Source organism: Typopeltis vanoorti, chromosome 9 (assembly GCF_054136105.1).
Source record: "Typopeltis vanoorti isolate ZY-2024b chromosome 9, IOZ_Tvanoo_1.0, whole genome shotgun sequence".
Taxonomy (NCBI): Eukaryota; Metazoa; Arthropoda; class Arachnida; order Uropygi; family Thelyphonidae; genus Typopeltis; species Typopeltis vanoorti.
This window is the reverse complement of record NC_143557.1, coordinates 68,265,850-68,286,232: the sequence shown is the minus strand read 5'-3', so window position 1 is coordinate 68,286,232 and position 20,383 is coordinate 68,265,850. Positions and strand designations below refer to the sequence as shown.

At 35.4% G+C, this 20,383-nt stretch overlaps 1 protein-coding gene across 1 annotated transcript in view; it reads left to right on the top strand.

The window, feature by feature from the left end:
* LOC150103126 (E3 ubiquitin-protein ligase AMFR-like) overlaps positions 1-20,383 on the top strand; it is a 294,346-nt gene that overhangs the window by 87,816 nt on the left and 186,147 nt on the right. Inside the window, exon 6 of the mRNA XM_090397349.1 lies at positions 6,169-6,301. Within this exon, the coding sequence (XP_090253475.1) occupies positions 6,169-6,301 (133 nt within the window). The remainder of the gene's footprint in view (positions 1-6,168; positions 6,302-20,383) is intronic.

The window sequence follows — 20,383 nt, the reverse complement described above, 5'->3', positions numbered from 1 at the left end:
ATTGATAAATATTCTTTCTTTTACTTGCAGCATATTGAAAAAACCTGCACTGCTAATTTCTTTTCATACTCTGTTTTGACTTTGTTACTACATCTACCCTTTTGGCCTGTGCTTTGCACTGCTCATGTGCCCTAGTCACCTTTTTCCTTGAATTCCTTCAACTTTTTTTTTTTTTCCCTCCCCAGCTCCAGCTTAATGATGATATTCATCCGTTTAACTCCTGCTTTATTTACTCTCATGACTAGGTATGCAGTCTGCCATTACTTCGAAGCCTCAACACTCTTTTTTCCATTTCTCATGCACTAGCAGTTTCGCATGCCATGGCACTTATCCAAGTAATCTCCTAAGCTTGTCATACTTACCACCCCTGTAATTCCACATATACCCCCCCCACTTTAATTGAAAATTCTACACATTTAGCCACCTCCCAGGTCAAGACCATATGATCACTCTCAGTAGTTAGTGGTTACGTTGTCATCATTTTGGTTATAGACAAATTCTTAGATGCATTTACTAGATCAAGCACTGTCAAACCCATAGTATATTCCATCACATACTGTCTCAGGTAATTATTCCTTAATAACTGTTATAAATTCCATTTCCTTCCTCCCATGTGTCCTCTCCACCTTCCAGTCTGTTTCCACAGTTGAAATCTCCCATAATAATAATAATTATTATTCATCCTCTACTCACTGAGCCTATTTGCTGATGCATATTATCTCCATTTTTCCATACCCTGGTCTATAGTATTGAATGAATGATCGAGTAACTCTTGAACAATTACTTCGACCTTCAGTGAGAGGCTTCAACATGGACATATTAATCATCCATAGTGTTGTGTCCCCATTTATGATTATTAAACTTTCTTTTTCTCCTTTCAAGTGAATCTCTATATTTTCTTTAATCAAAACTTAACTATGCATGAGATAATACAAAATTCAAATATTTAAGCTTTTTCTCCCCTTAGTGTCCCTAATATTTATATTATACTGTGCCTTTCAGGACATTTAGTTTAAGATATATAATTCGAAAACAAGGAGCAAAATACAAAAATATGTCTGAGCGTGAAACTATTAAGCAGTCGTGACCCTTTATCTCCTAACTTAACACATTAAATTTTCCCGTGTGATTAGGTTCTTACGTTTTTTCAAGTGGTGCATTAGGCAGCAATTTCAGACAACTGTATTATTAATGAACAAAAATTTATTTAAAATCTCAAACATGGTACTATTCAATTTCTATTATATAAAACACAATTCAATACTAAGAATAAAAATTACAAAATTACACAAGCAAAATACAAGTATTAGGGCAAAATCCTATATGGATTTTGTGATCATGCCGTCATAACAGACTTTATACATATAAATATACACATATAATCCTGGAACAAATTAACACTTTACTTAACCTTATACTAGTCAGAATACTCTATATTGCTATAATACCATGGACATTATTGTTTATTTTCAGTTTACCTTATCTAACTTACAAAACAATATAGGTTTTAAACTATCCTTTCACTATACCCATACATACATTTGACCTTTAAGACACTCATATGAGATACCATATGCATACATAAATCTCTAGCACATGAATGCTAATCAAATAATATAAACTAGTTTACTCTCATTCTACTCTGATTTGTACTAAAGTCCTAGTATATCTTCAACTGTCCAGTAATTAACAGTGATTGCAACTATATGCGATTTCAATTGATAGAAGATTTTACAGTACCTTTCCAGGACGAACCCTGGTTTTCACGATCTATACCTTTCGTGCTTGAATAAAGGACACACACAAGATCTTCTATTCTATCATTATGGAACTCATCACGTGGCCACGGATTTCTGTATGGATTTTCTTTCCCTCAGTACGAGTACTGGATGATGAGATACTTAGACAATTCCTTCCTTCCTTCTTGTAACTATATGGCATTCCTCATCTCTTGCAATAGGAATACGGGATCGAACTCCCGCACACTTTGTTTCCTTGTTGCATCAGACGGAGATAACTCCTACGCCGTCACTCAGGAAAACCCGTGTTACCTATACGAAAATTTCGTAAAGAAACTCCGAGGAAAAAAAGCCCTGTGTGTGTGTGGGGGGGGGTTTCCTAACCCTTTTATCTGCATGGCCCCTATTGGTACCTTCTTCAATCCCCCCCCTACTGGAGTCGATCTCATTCACCAATTAAAGTCGTGTTTTTTCTGCCCAAAACATGCTACGGTCCCTTGCACGCGACTCTCACGTGACGACGTCTCACTTCAGGAATTGACCTTGAGCGATCGTCATTTGTTTTAAGCTAGCCTCTATACTAAATTAATCACCTTCTTTAGAATTTACTTCAATATTTTAATCTCCTCTTTTCGAGTGTTAAACTAGCCTCTCACATACAAATTCTTATCTCTAATCTTCTTTGTCTTACTTAACCTATTTTTTCTATATCCTTTTTTTTTTTTTTGTAATAAGATTCCCTTTTTTATTATTTAGTTTTTTAACAATTTCTGCTATATTTATTTTACTTGGATGCAAGCATATTTTCTGTCTTTAAATATTTTGTATTAGCTACTTATAGGATTTTATATCTTTATTTTCTTGTTACACCATGATAACTGAAATTTTTACATTCTTGGTTATCAGGGTGTAACAATAGTACTGTCATTAATTAACTGTAAGTCTTTTCAAATTTTAAATTTCAGTTATTCTAATATTAATTAAAGACATTTTTATATTTACATCTTATATAATGTGGTCTGCCATCTAACTTGTAAAAACCTTGGCCTCTATAGATGTTGGACAATATTGGCCTAGATCATGTATATAACACTAAAATGACACTGTATCATAGTTTTAACGTGGATTGCTAAATCTCTCAAAAAAAAAAAAACTTCCAAAGCTACTTTCCCGACTTTTGCTGCCCTTACAAGAAACATAAGAAATGTTGTGTATGACTACTTGCAATTGTCCCCACACTAGATGGAACTCCAGCTGGTGATCCCTTTGCACAACTCGTTGCCACAAAAAATATGGCCAAATAATGTCCAGACAGTGTTTAGTCATTCTCCAAAAGTGATATCCTGTTCTGAGAGAATTCAAAACCTCAAATCATGATGATTCTATTTTTTTCGACCACTGACTTTAATTCAATAATAAAATTAGGCTGGGATATATTGGCCAAAGAATTTGATAACACATTTAGCTGACTAGTTTCGCCAGTTTGACTGTTGGCTTCATCTGGCATACATAAGGTGATTAAAAAACAGGTCAGAAAAAACATAAACGAGTACTAAACGGTATGCAAATTCAAAAGATGCGTTACATCAAATGCATGGAGCATTTGATGTAACGCTCCATGCATTTCTCTGAAGTTTCGGTTACAAAAGTCTTCATCTAAATATGGCATAAAACTTTTGTCCCATTTAATGTTATGATTGGTACTTGAGAAATGAAGGGCTAGTGAGGAATTATCTTTTCTGTTATTATTAACATCTCCGATGTGTTATTTTTTTCTTATTTCCAAACTTCTGGAAATTTGTCCTACATAATTTAAACCACATGAACAAGGATGTTGTAAACTCCAGGATGTTTGAAGAAAGCATTGTTATCCTTTGGTGATCTTAACAAATTGCAGGCTGTTTTAATTGGTTTGAAAGTTACTCTTGTTTCATATGGTTTAAGAAGTGTTGCAGTCCTCTGCAAAACTATCCCAACATAAGGAATGGCAATGGAATATTTGTATTGAGTTTCTTTGGGTTACTGTTGGGAGGGGTTGGAGAAAAGTATCTTTTGAATTAAATTTTTTTGGATAGCCGTTGTCTTTCAGGGTTTCTGTTATGATGCGAGTAGCTCTGTTTTTGAGCATATGTATGATACTCAACTTTTGGGATATATGGTGAAGAAGAAAAGTGCAGATACTGGCCAGTGTGAGTCTGTATGTGGTAAACCGTTAGGTTAATATGTCCATACACTTGTTTTGTAATTAAGGCATCTAAAAACGGTAATTTTCTATCTTTCTCAATTTCTACGGTGAACTTTATTTTCTGATGGAAAAAGTTTATCTTAGTTAAAAAATGCAAAAGTGCTACTTCTGGGTTTCTCCATATGATGAAAATGTCGTCGACATATCTCCACCAAACCACTGGTTTTGGGTCTAATTGTGAAAGAATGTCTTTTTCTAGTTTCTCCATAAATAGGTCTGCACAAGGGGAAGGGGAATAGAGGGCTACCCATAGCAAGACCGGCTAATTGTTTGTATATCGTTCCATTCCATTTGAAGAAATTTGATTTTAGAAAGAAATTTTAAAAAGAGAAGTAATATCTTGAGAATATAGGTTGTCCAAAATGTTGATGACTTCATCTGCTGGGACGTTGGACAAGGACACCACATCTAGGCTGGCGAGAATGCCTGTCTCCAAGATTGAGATTTTTAATTATGTAGAACAAACTTCCAGAAGTTTGGAACACATCGGAGATGTTAATAATAACAGAAAAGATAATTCGGTTAGCCCTTCATTTCTCAAAACTAATCACAACATTGAATGGGACAAAAGTTTTATGCCATATTTAGAGGAAGACTTTCATAACCGAAACTTCAAAGAAGCTACTGTGGTAATCCATTCAAAAGGTAGCCTCAATAGGAACCAAGGGATAATCCTTGCTGACATATGGAAGACCCTCATAAGATCACTTAGCACACCAGAATTCGACTTCGCTGCAAATTACAGGATGCACTTGCATAACAGTGTGCTTTTGAATTTGAATTTTGTACTAAACAAATACTAAATTATACAAATATTGAATTTGTATAATTTAGTACTTGTTTATGTTTCTTTCTTAACCTGTTTTAAGCTGTTTTTTTTTTATCACCTTATGTATTCCCAGACGAAGCCAACAGTCAAGTTGGCGAAACTAGTCGGCTAAATGTGTTATTAAATTCTTCTGCCAATATATCCCAGTCTAATTTTATTATTGAATTAACCTCAAATCATCTTGTTTTGATATGCTCTCCCTCAAAATCTCCTTACCATACTTCATTGCATTCAATTGCTGTCTCTTTGCTCTATGACAATGAGCAACAGAGAAATGAGATCACCAACAGCTAGTTTCATTGCTTTGAGACTCACCATTCTCAATCTGCATTTGATCAATGCATACCATGCATACCATGGAAAGGTTTAGAAAAACTTATATGGTCGCCCTTCCTCTCTGGGCCACTCACTACATACCATAATTGGTGCTTTTCTTTCCTCTCATTTCCCATCAATGCAGATGTATCAAGGATTCTCAAACCTCTGGCAATTGCTATAATATTACAATATTTTACAGGTTGTAATAAAATTAACAGTTCATAGCATTTGGATGTTTATTTTTTGTGCTTGAAGATTAACCTTTTAAATACTTGGAGGTATTTAAAAGGTTAATATTTGAGTTTTGAAGCTTTATTTGTGGTGGTGAATCATATAGAAAGACACGTACATGTACTGTACTGATTAACACCCCAGCCATCCATGATGTCTATAGATGTCCAGCAAAATCTGGATACGATTCTGTAACACCTATTGAATAATATGGATAAGAAGTACAATTAGGTCTCACTGTTTCATCCACACAGCCGGTAGAGAGGTTAAAGGTTTCTATACATACTTTACTCTAAATGATTTCTTATGGAATTTATCTTGGTTTCAAGTTTTTTTTTCCTGAAATTCAAATAAATTAAATCATCATTCTCATTCATCATTTAGTGTATTATTTTTGAATATCAGAATTTTTTTCATCTTTCAAAGAAAAACAGAATTAACTTTCTTACTAGAACCATTATTATTATTAGTCTGCCTGATTGGCCGAGTGGTTAGCATATCCGCTTTCCAGCCAAAAGGCTGCAGGTCCGAATCCTGCAGCATAGATGTTTGTGATTGCCTGTGAAATTACTAGTAGTGGTAGATGGCATTGGTGCAGTTGTAATTGGTGAATTGACTGGTGGAGACGGTTGTTGTAGAGTAGGTGCCCTCCCTCAATGAGTCTTTGGACTCCCTGAAGGTGTCACGTAATAATAATAATAATTATTATTCCTTAAGTACTAGTTATTTTATAAAAATATCCCCAGTATGATTGGAATTTTTCATATCAAACCAGATGATATTTTGAAAACCTTATTTTAATTTAGGTATGCTATTCATTTATGGGATATTAATCATGAAGGTGTCTGGGAGAGACGAGCAGCTTACGTCTATTATGCTGAATTGATATTTGAATTAGCAGCTCTAGCTATTGATTTCTTTCACCACTTGCATATGTTGGTAAGTAGACAGATTTCTTTTTAAGAGATTTTTATTAAACTGTATTAGAAAACTAGCAAAAAGTGTATGCTATTTTTTTTTATTTGTATGCTATTTTATTTTTCTGTTATTCTTGTATTTCTAATGTACTTAGAGAACAAGATTGACTGTTCAGAATTTATAATATACTTCAGTGTAAATTTTTAATTTTTTTAAAAACCTTTTGTGAGAAACACCTCAAATACTTGATTTTTTTTTCATAGATTTCAACATTATTATATTAATTTCCTTGCTATGCATCTGTTTTGCACTGAACTTGTTTTCACTTTCAAAATGATAAAAGACAAATTACCAACTTCCAGGATAGAATTTCTCTTTCACTCCAGGTGCTATTTTATCTCTGAAGAACTGCTAACTATACAAATCCATCCAGCCATTTAATACTGTTCTTGCATTTGACATGTTGCTCCAAAATACTCCCTAAAATATTATTTGATTTGAGTACTGAAGAGAGCAGTAAATTGATTAAATGACCTCTCTGTCTAGTGCAATATCTCTTTCACATAGATGTTTTGATTGCTGCTGCTTTCATTTTCTGTAGATATTTCTGTGGTTACTGTTCAATAGAATTGGAAGTGGTAATTTTCCCAATCTCCTCTAAGTCTGTTAAAATATAGCTATTTTTGCACTGTTAAAACATGATTCAATTTCAAACTCAAAAACGAAAAATATGTTGTTGTTGTTGTTATGTGACTTTTACCCATGAAAGGTTTTTGTAAACCTGTAGTGGATTTGTGCCATTGGTAGGCTAAGGATTTTTTTAAAATATTTTTATCTATTTTTTATATAGTCTGGAAAATGAGCTGTAAAAATTCCAGAAAGCACCACCTAAGTAGCTAATGTAAGATAACTAAAAAGGTCAATAAATTTCCTAACTAAAAAAAAATTATATATTTTTATTATTATTATTATCTGAGACCTCCAGGGAATCAAGGACTCGTCGAGGGAGGCTGTAAATTACCCAACCCAGATATCATACCTTCCCTTAAATTCATTTACACTAGATGCTCACTACCCCTAAGGGCAAATTATTCTGCTCACTCACTGCCCTCTGAGAGAAAAACCTAGCTCTTACCCCTTTCTTGACTGAGAACAACCTTAACTTCCATGGATGCCCCTGTGTTCTCTCCCTGCCTTCTATATAACGAAAAATTTCATCATTAGAAATGCTATAACACCCATTCAAAAGTTTATAGACCTCTATCATATCACCCCTCTTTCTCCTGTCTGTATTCCACATACTCGCAATCTGTCCTCATAATCTAAATCCCATAATCCTGATATAATCTTTGTAACTCTTCTTTGCACCCTTTCCACAGCTTCTTTATCCCCTTGGAACTCAGGAGACCAAATCTGTACACAGTAATCCAAGTGTGGTCTTATCAAAGCCTTATAAAGAGGCAAAATTATTTCCTTATCCTTACATGTCAAGGTTCATTTCAACATAGCAATTATCATCTGAGTTGTATTTGCAGCTTTTGTTATTTGAACTTTAAATTCTTATCCACCAAGATCCCTTGCCTCTTCAGTTTCTTCTAGCATAACCCTGCTAATATAATATGCCGCTGGAACTCTAATCACGCCAAAGTGCAGAACTTTACACTTACTAACATTAAACTGACAGCCATTTACATTTGCCCAGATTTCTCTATTCAAATCATTTTGTAATTGCTGAATATCAGTAGCATCCCTGATTGCCCTGCCTATCTTTGCATCATCAGCAAACAATTGCAAATCTGATGATAGCCTCTGCTTGAAGTCATTAATGTATAGATTGAACAATAATGGCCCAAGGACTGAACCCTGAGGTACACTACTGGTTACCTTAAATCTGGCAGATTCACACCCACTGTATACCACTTTTTGATATCTGTCTATTAACCATCCCCTGATCAAATGCCTTAGAAAAATCCAACATTATCATAGTGTATCCATTCCCTTTATCCAACTCGCCCATAACATTGTTATAAAATATGAGCAAATTGCTAAAACATGACCTTCCTTTAGTAAATCCCTGCAGAGTATAGAATGATTGTCTACCCATTTCTGTATGCGAGTTCTTACTAACTTCTCTAAAATCTTCACTACCACACCAGAAATACTAATAGGTCAGTAATTAGACACATCCGTTTTTGCACCACCCTTGTGCAATGGAACTATATTACATTCCTGTGGTATCATTCCTGAGCTGAGACTCAAGTTATACAAATGTGTGAAAGGCCTAGCCAATTCAGCTGAACATTTCTTTAACAAACAGGCAGATATTCCATCTGTCCCTATTGACAGATTCTTATCCAGGTTATGCAACAGCTCTTCAACCTCATTTTAATGAACCTCTAACTCTTCATCCAACATAGCAGTAGCACCCTGCACCATGCTACATACACCTGGTTGATATATCTTAGCAAAGTGAGCACTCGTTAACTGAACAATCTCCAAAGCTTCCTACACTCGTGTACCATCTGCATTCAATAAAGTTATTCTTCCACATTCATTCTTTCTTTTGCTTGTGGCATAACAATAAAATTCTTTTGGATTGCCTTTAGCTTGCATGGCCAATTTCTTTTCATACTCCATTTTAGCTTTTCTCACAATACTTGTTACTTTTCTGGCCTGAGTTTTATATATTTCATAACTCCTCTCACTCTTATTCTCGTGATACTCTTTCTACATCATCTTCTTCTTGTGGATTTCTAGCTTAATAAGGCTGCACATCCATTTCACACCCAACCTATTTACTTCTCGATAGGTTGGGTGTGAAATGGGATACATTCAGATACCATGTGACCAAAGATAATATTCTTCTAAGTTGATCATAATTTCCAGCTTTGTAATTCAGCATGTAGCCTAATTTAATCGGAGCTTCAATACAAGTAGATACTTCCCAAGAAAAAACAGCATGATCACTGTCACCAATTGGTGGTAAAATAGCTATATTCTTGACAGGGATCCCTTCTGACGCTATGAGCAAATCCAACACTTTTGACCTCAAGTTCCTAATTTTAAATGCTGCTTGAGAAAGTTATCCCACAACAATTCAATAAATTCCTGTTCTTTCTGATCATGAGATTTCTCTTCTACCCAATCAATGTTTGGAAAATTAAAGTCGCCCATAATGATTATTCGCTTGGTACCCATAAGGCTAAATTGGCGATGCATTTCTTCGTCCCCTACAACTGAGCTGCCAAGTCTGTAGCAACACTCCACCATATATTTCATTCTGTTAACCTCCACTTCACACCAAATAGACTCAGACTCATTGTTACCATCATTGTTTTCTTGTATTTCTACCTTAACTGGGCTTAAGTCATCTGATATCATTAGTAGCACTCCTCCTCTCCTATCTCTCGGCAAGTGCAAATTTTAAAATTGAGTCACCATACCATATTACCTCTTTTCTCTTAGATATTAACTGACTTACCTTGTTGTTATTAATATTTTGATTACCAAGTTCAGTATTTTCCTCCCTGTTGTTGTTCTCATTCTTTTTCTTATCCTGTCGAAGGTTAAACAAACGTTTTTCCAATTCCCTGGTCGATTTCCTAATAATTTTTTTTAACTGAGCTATTTCTAATGTCAGCGTATCCTCAGATAAATTATTATCATCGCTGCAGCAGTGTTTTTGTTCAGGACAAACACTCTCCTCAGTAGCAACTTTAGCTTTAGTCACTGCCTTGTTACGATGAGTTTTTGGTACCATTTTTAAGAGTAGTAAAAACTAATTATTTTTCTGAAATTATGTTATAAAACACTTCAGTACAATAACTACACTAATAAAACTACAATAATATACTAAAATACACAATTAAATCTAAGAAAACACTTAACAAAAATCACAAATCTTTCAGGAGCTCTCTGACAGTACGTCTTTTCACCTGCTAGCCTCAACATCCTAAAGATTAGCTCGTTTATCGGATCTGTTTAAGTTAGGAGAGTGAAGTAAACACATGATTCTTTATAAAGTGCCGTTTCATGAGGAACCAACTTTTGTGAAGGACTCTTGTCTTTTTCCAATGAATCTATGTCTAGTGATGATGGCATGTTCTGCAAGTCCAGACTGCTCAGGTTCAAGGTATTGAATATAAGACTGGTGTTCTTCTAACCGAATAGAGGCAGATCTTCCTGTTTGTCTGAAATAAGATAATCCACAAAAGCAAGGAATCTGGCAGACACCTGGATAATTAAGATGTGGAAGCTTCTCCTTAGGAGAAGTGAGAAAGGTGGAGATTTTTCTGAACGGTCGAAAGGCAACAAAAATGTTCAGTGGTTTTAAAACTTTTGCTATACGTTCACTAATGCCTTATACATAAGGGATAGAAATGTGCTTTATTTCTTCTGTATTTAAAGAGGAAGACATTAAAACTACTCAAAGCGCTTTTGATGAAGGAATTCTTATATCCATTAGATAGAAAGGAAAAAATAATATAATGAAGTTCTTTCTGTAATAGATCATCTGAAGAACAAAAGGAGTGGGCCCGATGAACCAGTATTTTAATAGTTCCTGCCTTTTGACTGGGATGGTGATGAGATTCCTCATGGATATAATGGCCTGTATAAATCTTCTTTCTATAGACTGAGAAATAGGTTACCATCTGGTTGGCGAATAATTAAAAGATCTAAAAAGGCTAACTGCTTATTTGATTCTACTTCTAGGGTAAACTGGATCCTTGGATGAAGTGCATTTAACTTAGAGAGAAATTGTTGAAGTTCATCAGAAGAGCCATTCCATATAGCAATAATGTCATCGACATATCTGAACCAATGAGTAGGTCTGGGAGAAATGTTGTCAAAGATACGTTGTTCAAAATGTTCCATAAAGAAGTCGGCGATAGCAGGAGAAAGAGGATTGCCCATTGCTGTTCCTTCAATTTGTTGATGCAACTTATTTTTAAAGGAAAAATAACCAGAATGTATTACCAAATCAAATATTTTTACAATTTGAACGAAATTCCTGCTTTTTCAAGCCACTGCAGGCCTCCGATAAGCAAGGTAGTTGTGTCACACCAGATGATGAAATTCATCTTTTGCTTAAAAAAAAAAAATCGCAAACATTCATGCCTGTGGTGGATTTCAACCCACAGCATGTTTGTCGGAGAGCAGATATGCTAACCACAAAACCAACCAACCAGGCTAGTGCATATGAACCTCACATGAGAAGTTGCAAAACTTATTGCTCATTATTGCCATTTGTGGATAAGTAGGTGGGCAAAGCGAAAAAAGACACTTATTGGTATGTGAGGTTCTAATTCTAATGGAAATCTGGGGGGGAGAAGACTGTTTCAAGCACAGAGATAGATGGAATGAATGGAAGACATTAACTTGGTTTGGTATGTATATTATAGGTATTATTTCTGGAAAAATTTCCATGTTACTCCTCTAAGTAAATATTATTTTTATGACTATTTAGCCTATTTTTGTTTTGGAGTATCCCTTTTTTATAATGTCATTGGCTTTTTACTTTGGTTTGGCATGTTTTGGAGCTAGACCATGAAAGATGTTGAGTAGCAGTTGTTGCATGTTTACATACTTGAGGGAAAGTGAGGGAGTGGTTCCAATCATTTCTGCAGAACATTGCTCATATAAATACCAAAAGAGGCATAAGGATGAGTCTGGGAGAGTGGATTGCCAGTTAACTGGGTTGTCCTCTTTTGGATAGCATTGAGCGTTTTTGGTGCACCATCCTATATTGAAAACAATATTCTAAGGTAGGGCAGATTTGGAATTTATACTGTATTAAATGCACAGATAAGAGGTAATGTCATGAGTAAGAAAGGACATCTAGGTTTTTGAATGAAGTGGCTATGGATGTGATGTGATGTGCTTATGCTGGGACAGATTAGAGGTAAACCAAATTGAGATATGTGATCTTAATTGCTATCATGTATTATCAAAATGAGGCAGAAGTGAAGTATGGTCTTTCATTGCATGAAATAAGACAGGATTGTGTTTAGTAGCCTTAAGTTGACAAGGTTGTCTTCATCCCAATGTGGACATCTGTGGCTTAATCAATGCACTGTTGCCTTTTAGTTGGAAAAAACTTTTGGTTTTTCTAAAATCCTGTCTAGGGTTACTTGGGTCATAATTCAAAACAACAACTTCTTTACTAAAAAACACACTTACTAACCACAGTAATGACTGTTTAATTTTTAAATATTTCATCCCAAGTATCTTGGGACATCATCAGTACAGTAGTTCAAACAAAACTAGGAATAACATGTAAGTATCTTGATGTCCCAAGATACTTGGGATGAAATATTTACGAATTAAATAGTCATTACTGTGGTTAGTACGTGTGTTTTTTAGTGATGAATTCACCACAGGTTTCGTTATTTAAAAAAAAACTTCTTTGCTGCACTGAAATATGGCATGAATATCAGCATAAATTTAGTGCATTGATTATTGCAGATCTTGTAGCTTAGGATATTTGAGTATTGTATGGAGTTGTACTGTCATCAACAAAAGTACAGATAGGATTTCAAGTTAGTGATAGAAGATCATTTAGCACTAACTTGAAATCCTATCTGTACTTTTGTTGATGACAGTACAACTCCATACAATACTCAAATATCCTAAGCTACAAGATCTGCAATAATCAATGCACTAAATTTACACTGATATTCATGCCATATTTCAGTGCAGCAAAGAAGTTTTTTTTTAAATAACGAAACCTGTGGTGAATTCATCACCAAAAAACACGTACTAACCACAGTAATGACTATTTAATTCGTAAATATTCGTAGAGTGTGGTGTACTCTGTTGATATGAAATCGGAAGAAAAGAAGCCATCCATCATGACACATTTGTTCACTACGACATTCAGTAGTGAACAAATGACTAGAGAGGGAGTTGACAGTCCAGTTCATGTCAGGAATTACCAAAATCCTTCTGTGAATTGCTTCGTCTCAAAATTTTCTTTCCATGCTTTGTTTTCTTTACTACATTCCTAATTTCAATAACTACTTTGATTATTTGTGAATGTTGATTTTCAACAGTCTAATTACCTAAACAGTGATGGCATTTTTCTTGAAGACTTATTCAAACTAAATTCACGGATCATTCCAAAAGGGGTATTAAAGTGTTTGTTGTTAGATTTAATGATCTAACACATTGTCCATCTACAATCAGAATAACTGATGACCTTCGTCATTCTCCCAACACCGGACATTTTCTTAACTAGCTCTTCCTTCAGATGCATTTTAGATATCAAGTATCTTTTTGGTGACTTGGACTCTTTGTCCATGTTTCATTTTCTAGAGGTCAATCTTCACCCAGTCAATCTGGCATATTACTGTTATCAAGTGGAATGCTCCCCATGATTTCTGCAATTCATATCCAGAGTTCTATTATTGTCTACATTCTCCTAATCCAAACACCTGCTCTGACTGATTAACTGAAATAATCCTTTCTGGAATGAAGTGTTTAATTCTCTACTCAGTGCATAACATGCAGCTAAATTAAAGAGGAGAAAACAGTGATTTCTCTTTATTGTTCAGTGAGCTAAGGACAACCTAGTTGCCTTCAGTGCTACCAAAGCACAGCCTTGTCTTTTTTCTCACAGGAAAGATCTTGCTTTATACCCATGATCATTGTCCCTCTTTCATAAAAACACTTCATAAACAAAATTAGAAACATCACACTCAACGACAAAGATTTATTAGTCAGCTTTGACATAATTGCCCTTTTCACTAATGTCTCGATGCATGATACTATTCTTTTCTTACAAAACATATTTCTGCCCTTTTTGCCCATGTACTCCATTCTGGGTATTTTGTGTGGAAAATAATTTTTACCTACAAAAAGAACGTACGGCCATGGATTCACCATTTTCCCCCACAATAGCTAACTTTTACATGGAAGACTTTGAGTAACAAACTCTAGATTCAGCCAGCCTAAAACCCAAAGTCTCAGATATGTTGATGATATTTTTGCCATTTGGCCCCATGGCCACAAAACATTAAACAACACAAACTTATCCAATTCACATCAAAATCGAAAACAACTCTCTTCTTCTACTCAGACTCGTCACATGTCTTCCTTCAGGCTGCCTCTCTTTTACTCTCTATTGCAAACCTACACATACATAATAATACATACATAAATTGTCTGGCCTGGTTGACCAAGTGGTTAGAGTGTCCGCTCTCCAGCCAAAAGGCTGCAGATTCGAATCCCGCCGTGGTCATGGACATTTGTGATTGTCTGTGAAAATGCTAGTGATAGTGGTGGTTGTGGACAGTAGATGGCATTGGTGTAGATGATGATGGTAGTTGCAGTTCGTTGTAATTGGAGAATTGGGTGGAGACAGTTGTAGAGTAGGTGCCTTCCCTCAATGAGTCTCTGGACACCTTGGTGGTGTCACGTAATAATAATTCATACCACCATCCAACACAAAAACTAGGAGTCATCAGCATCCTCAAACACAGAGTCCTAACAATTTGCTCTAATGAACAAGCTCTGAATCAAGAATTTGAAATCATTAAGCAACATTTGTAAAAAAAAATGCTTACAATAAAAAAACAGTTCACAATATCCTACATAAAAATGCCATTAAAAGCAAAAAAGATTACAAGAATATCAAAGCCATACCATACATTAGAGGCATTTCAGAAAAAAACAGATAGAACACTCTTAAATACAACATCAAGACAACCTCCAAAACCCCAGTCACATTAAGAAATTTACTTAGCTCCTCTAAAGATCCTTTTCCATACCTTGCCCACCCAGGGGTTTACAAAATTCAATGTACCTTACATAGTGGAAACAGGATGCACCATTCCAATCAGAAAAGATGAACACAAACGACACATTAAATACTTCCACTATGGTAAAACAGGCCTATCAGACCATGCACTCAAAACATACCACAGAATTGACTGGAAGGGCACTAAGTCCCCACACTGCACCAAAATCTGTTTTGAAAGAAAATTCAAAGACACTTGTGAAAACATCATCCAAATCTGAACAAAAATGGATTAATTATTCCAAGAATGTGGAGGACCCATTTTCAACCCATATAGTAACCAAAACAACCCCAGACAGAAGAAAATCTCAATATGAAAGGACTGTAGAAATCGTTTAATGTAGTTCCATTTTTTTTCTCCACCAGAGGTCAGGCTAGGATAAATGATTAACAAACATTTAGATTAATTTTACTTTTGTATAATGCAACAGCATGTAGCTTGTATATTGTACATATGTATGTTTTCCTGATGATGACCTCAATACAGAGGTCGAAACGTTGATTGTTACTTGCTTATTATTCAGTAAAATAATTATTCTAATGTGTGTTGTGTCTCCATAAATTCTTCACTATGAATGCTGACTGCCATGTAACCTTAAAAGGAATAACTTATTTATCATATATTCAGCATTGTAAAATCTTATTTTGGTCTTTATTTCCTAATTATAACAATCCATCTAGAACTTGGTCTTTCTGATGGGTTGGGTCTCCCTTTCTTTTCTTGACTAACTAATCTAAGTTACCTTAGATTATCCATGTTCACAAATTTGTGTTGAGTAAATCTCTTGCATCATCATTACCACTGAGAATACATCGCATGCTAATGATGTCAAGTTGCTTTCTAATATCTTAATTTCTGTTATGATTCTGCTATTAATGCCATCTGTTTATTATCCTAATTTTCCTCAGCACTATTATGTTTTTGGTCTATATTTTGCATTAACTGTTTCTTTTTAACTTAGCTTTCAGATCCCTAAGTTAAAATTGGTTTGAACAATTTCTTCTTTAATAAATTTAGTTTAATCCTTTATCCAAGTGTAAGCAAACAAAGTTTGCGCCTGAAGTATCTTCAGGACTGAGGCAACTCGTGGTAAAGGTGGACCAAGCTCTCATCACTCCTTGTCTCAGTATCTTCCATAATACAAAGCACATCTGTTTGCAGGCATGTATAATGCTATGCATTTAGGGAAGGGCCACTACCCAGACTGGTTTTGACCTTTATTGCATGTTCAAGTATAGGTCAAACACCAACAACTCAGCGTTGTTCTCTTCAGTAACAGGCTCACCCTGCCACTGAGAAGAACTCTCAGAACTGGTTGGCTCTACACCGTGGCAGGCTTGCCTCACCACCGAGCAGAGCTGCTCACATCTCATCTGAGGGTAACAGCAACAGCCGTGCCTCAGTTAACTTCACGGACTACAGCATTGCCATTCATTACCCACCCAGGACCTGGATGACAGAAACAGTCAAGCTTCGGTTAAAACTTCATGGACTACAGCATTGCCATTTATCACCCAAGCTTCCAACCAGTTTCAACCTTTATTGACGTCTCATCAGTGGAAGGCACACCCAGAGTGGTGATACTAAGCCAGAAGCAATGAAGAGGTCATATTTACCTATATGAGTTAACCACCGGTGTACCACCTTATTATTAAATTACTCTGGATTTAGAGAAAGATATTGGAAGTTTATTTTGCATTTGGTTAGACTATAATAAATTTAGTTTAATCCTTTATCCAAGTGTAAGCAAACAAAGTTTGCACCTGAAGTATCTTCAGGACTGAGGCAACTCGTGGTAAAGTGGAGACCAAGCTCTCATCACTCCTTGTCTCATTATCTCCCATAATGCAAAAGCACATCTCCTTGTGGGCATGTATAATGCTATGCATTAAGGGAAGGGCCACTACCCAGATCGGTTTTGACCTTTATTGAATGTTCAAGTACAGGTCAAACTCCAAAAACTCAGCTGTTGTTCCCCTCAGTAACAGGCTTACCCACCACTGAGCAGAGCTCTCCCCTCTCAGGACCTGGGTGACAGCAACAGTCGAGCCTCAGTTAAAACTTCATGGGCTACAGCATTGCCATATCACCCAAGCTTCCATCCTGTTTCGACCTATATTGAGGTCTTGTCAATGGGAGCTAGACCCAGAAGTGGTGATACTAAGGCAGAAGCAATGGAGAAATCATATTTACCTATATGAGTTTTCAAAAGGTGTACCACCTTATTATTAAATTACTCTGGATTTAGAGAAAGATGTTGGAAGTTTTTTCCATTTGGTTAGACTATAATAAATTTAGTTAATCCTTTATCTAAGTGTAAGCAAACAAAGTTTGTGCCTGAAGTATCTTCAGGACTGAGGCAACTCGTGGTAAAGGTGGACCAAGCTCTCATTACTCCTTGTCTCAGTATCTCTCATAATGCAAAGCACATCTCCTTGCAGGGATGTATAATGCTATGCATTAAGGGAAGGGCCTACTACCCAGACCTGTTTTGACCTTTATTGAGGTCTCGTCAGTGGGAGCCAGAAGTGGTGATACTAAGGCAGAACCAATGGAGAAGTCATATTTACCTATACCTCTAACCAAGTGGGGGAAAAAACTTCCAAAGCATGTTTCTTAGGGCTGAGCCCTAAGAAACATGCCAAACCTCAACAAATTTGGTTGCATGAGACTGCCCCAAATTTGTGAGACTTTCATCAGGAGACCTTCAGTCCAACAGCCAAGAATACCTACATAGCCTGCTAGGGGGCACCATCAGGACTTTTAGGAGAAACAATAGCTTCTTCGCTTCTTTCCTCATTTACTGTGTGTAGTGTCTGAGTGCACATCTTTATTTTAAGTTCCTTTTGAAGATGGCAACATGACGTTGCCGAAATATTGGAAATATATATTAAAGTTTATTTAATTTATATTCTAGTGCACATTGTGAATTCCTTAAGTTAATTAATAGTTCATGAATAAATTGCTCATACTCATAATGCTTTTCAAAGTTTGTCGCTCTATGTTGCACACTGCAACGAAGTGTTCATAAGGCTTCTTGCATCTGGGCATTGGTTGGAGGACTTTCTAAAATTTGTTCTTCTATACTTGTATTAGGTTTATTTTCTTCTGTTAGTTTAAAGTTCTCATCGGAAGCAGCTTGACATATTTCCGACACTGTCATTGTAGCCACCACTTCAACGTTGTTATCAATATCCAACCGATTTTCAAATTATTCTTTTGACATACCATCTGGGGTTTTATCAAAAATTTCATTTGTATGACATTCAAATTCTTTGGAAGAAGGAGTTTCAGAGTTTGTCTTAAAAAATCCACCTTTTTGGAAGCAGTTTTCAATAGTCTTCTCTGGGACTTGCTTCCATGACATTGCTACCAGATGCAATGCATCAAGAAGGGAAATCTTTTTTGCAATTACACTTCATCAGATTGGTCTTTTATATAATCCTTTCCTGCGATAATAAGCTTTAAAAGCTGGCATGATGCCTTGGCCACATGGTTGAATTAACGATGTAGTATTCGAAGGCAAGAAAATTACTTTAATGTTCTTTAATGATAAATTGGATGTGCAATAATTGGATTTATCATTTAATGATAAATTGTCTACTAACAAGACACATTTTTTGCCTATTGTTTTTGCAAGTTCTGCTTTTGGACCCATCAGAGACCCATTAATCGAAGCATTCTTTTCACAAACATTACTGCACTAAATTTTTAATGATGATTCAACTTGAGTATCCTTACCAGATTGGGCTCTCTCTCTATTCTGATCCATGTTCTCCTTGGTGAGAGCTGAAGTTTCAATGTTTGATTTATTTTTTACACAATCTTATACAAGAGTGATTGTGAATTTTTTAAATGTACAGCCGCACTACGCTGACTCATTTTGAGCAACTTATCATAGGACTCCAAAATTCTTTACTTTTCTTGAAAAGATAAATCTTTACGTTTTTTACTCATTTCTGCCATCGCTAATGGCTGTTTTAATAACCACTTAAAGTAAAATTCACTTACTGAAAAAATCAATTAGACTGTATTTATATCCCCCCCCCCCTGTATTTGCCTGGAAGATTTATGGAAGATTAACAAAAAAGTCAGATTTCGACAAATGTTCTTTGTCAAATTTTCTCCTTATTTCTTAGAATTCTGAGATGCAAAAGCCTCAACATTCGATGATTCTGATAATAATAACCAGAACTTTAATTATAATAGATGGATTATTTTTAATTCATTTTAAATGGTGTGTTTTGGGACTGACTGATTTTGATAACAATAGCTGATTTGATAATATTATCCGCGATCACAATAAGTGGATTCTGCTGTATAATTACATACCTAGATATTGTATGAATATGTGTGTATAAACTATAATACATTTGATGTTGTTGTTATGTCAGTTTTAAATCGATCCACCCAACCATCATTGCATATTGGACTGTCTGTTGAGAATCCAGCATGTAAAGCATTGCTTCATGGATGTTTGTAAGCTTGCACTTTGTAAATTTTTTTTGTTGTTTCATTTATGTTGTTTTCCAGTGCTGATATGTAAATATCTTCATTTTCCCACAGTATTGATATTATTGAAGAGAACAAAGAAATATTTTTATGTAATTTGACATTTTTTGCACCATGTTGTAATTTATGAATAATTTTGACTTTTTTTTTGCAAACTGAGAGATACTTTTCTTTCAGCAGATGTTTTCAACAGAAGGGTTCAGTTTTTTAACTGACTTTACAGTTGTGGCAGTATTTAGGTAAATTTAGGGAGGAGGGCAGGAGACATTGGAGAGGCAGGTAGATAGGAGTTGGTTCCCAAGGTCAAGATTAGTTTACGTACCTGTCTGGATTCAGATTCATAAAAGCTTTCATTTTTGTCTATTCCAAGAATACGGTAGTCTAAAAGCTAACTAAGCAATTAAGAATGTTTTGCATAGTTACCGAAATACCATGTAATATGCTCCTTATGAAAGTGAGCAACTGTATTGAAATATGCATAAATTAAAATCATCGGTTTTTTTCTCATTAAATCCATGATCTTATTTCCATGCTTGTTACAACAAAGTTAGACTAGTTGAGTCTATTATCTCTAATTTTAACATGAGATTTAATATTACCTTATTTCGTAAGTGATCTATATTGATGATGAACAACAATGTAGTTGTATCCTTGCTTGCACCTGATAACAGCAAACTATCTTCCTATACATCTGTTTGTTCTAATTGTTATCTTAATAGCTATTATTATTACATGGCACTTCCAAGGACTCCTTGTGGGAGGGCACATTATTCCGCTCCGCTACATACTTGTA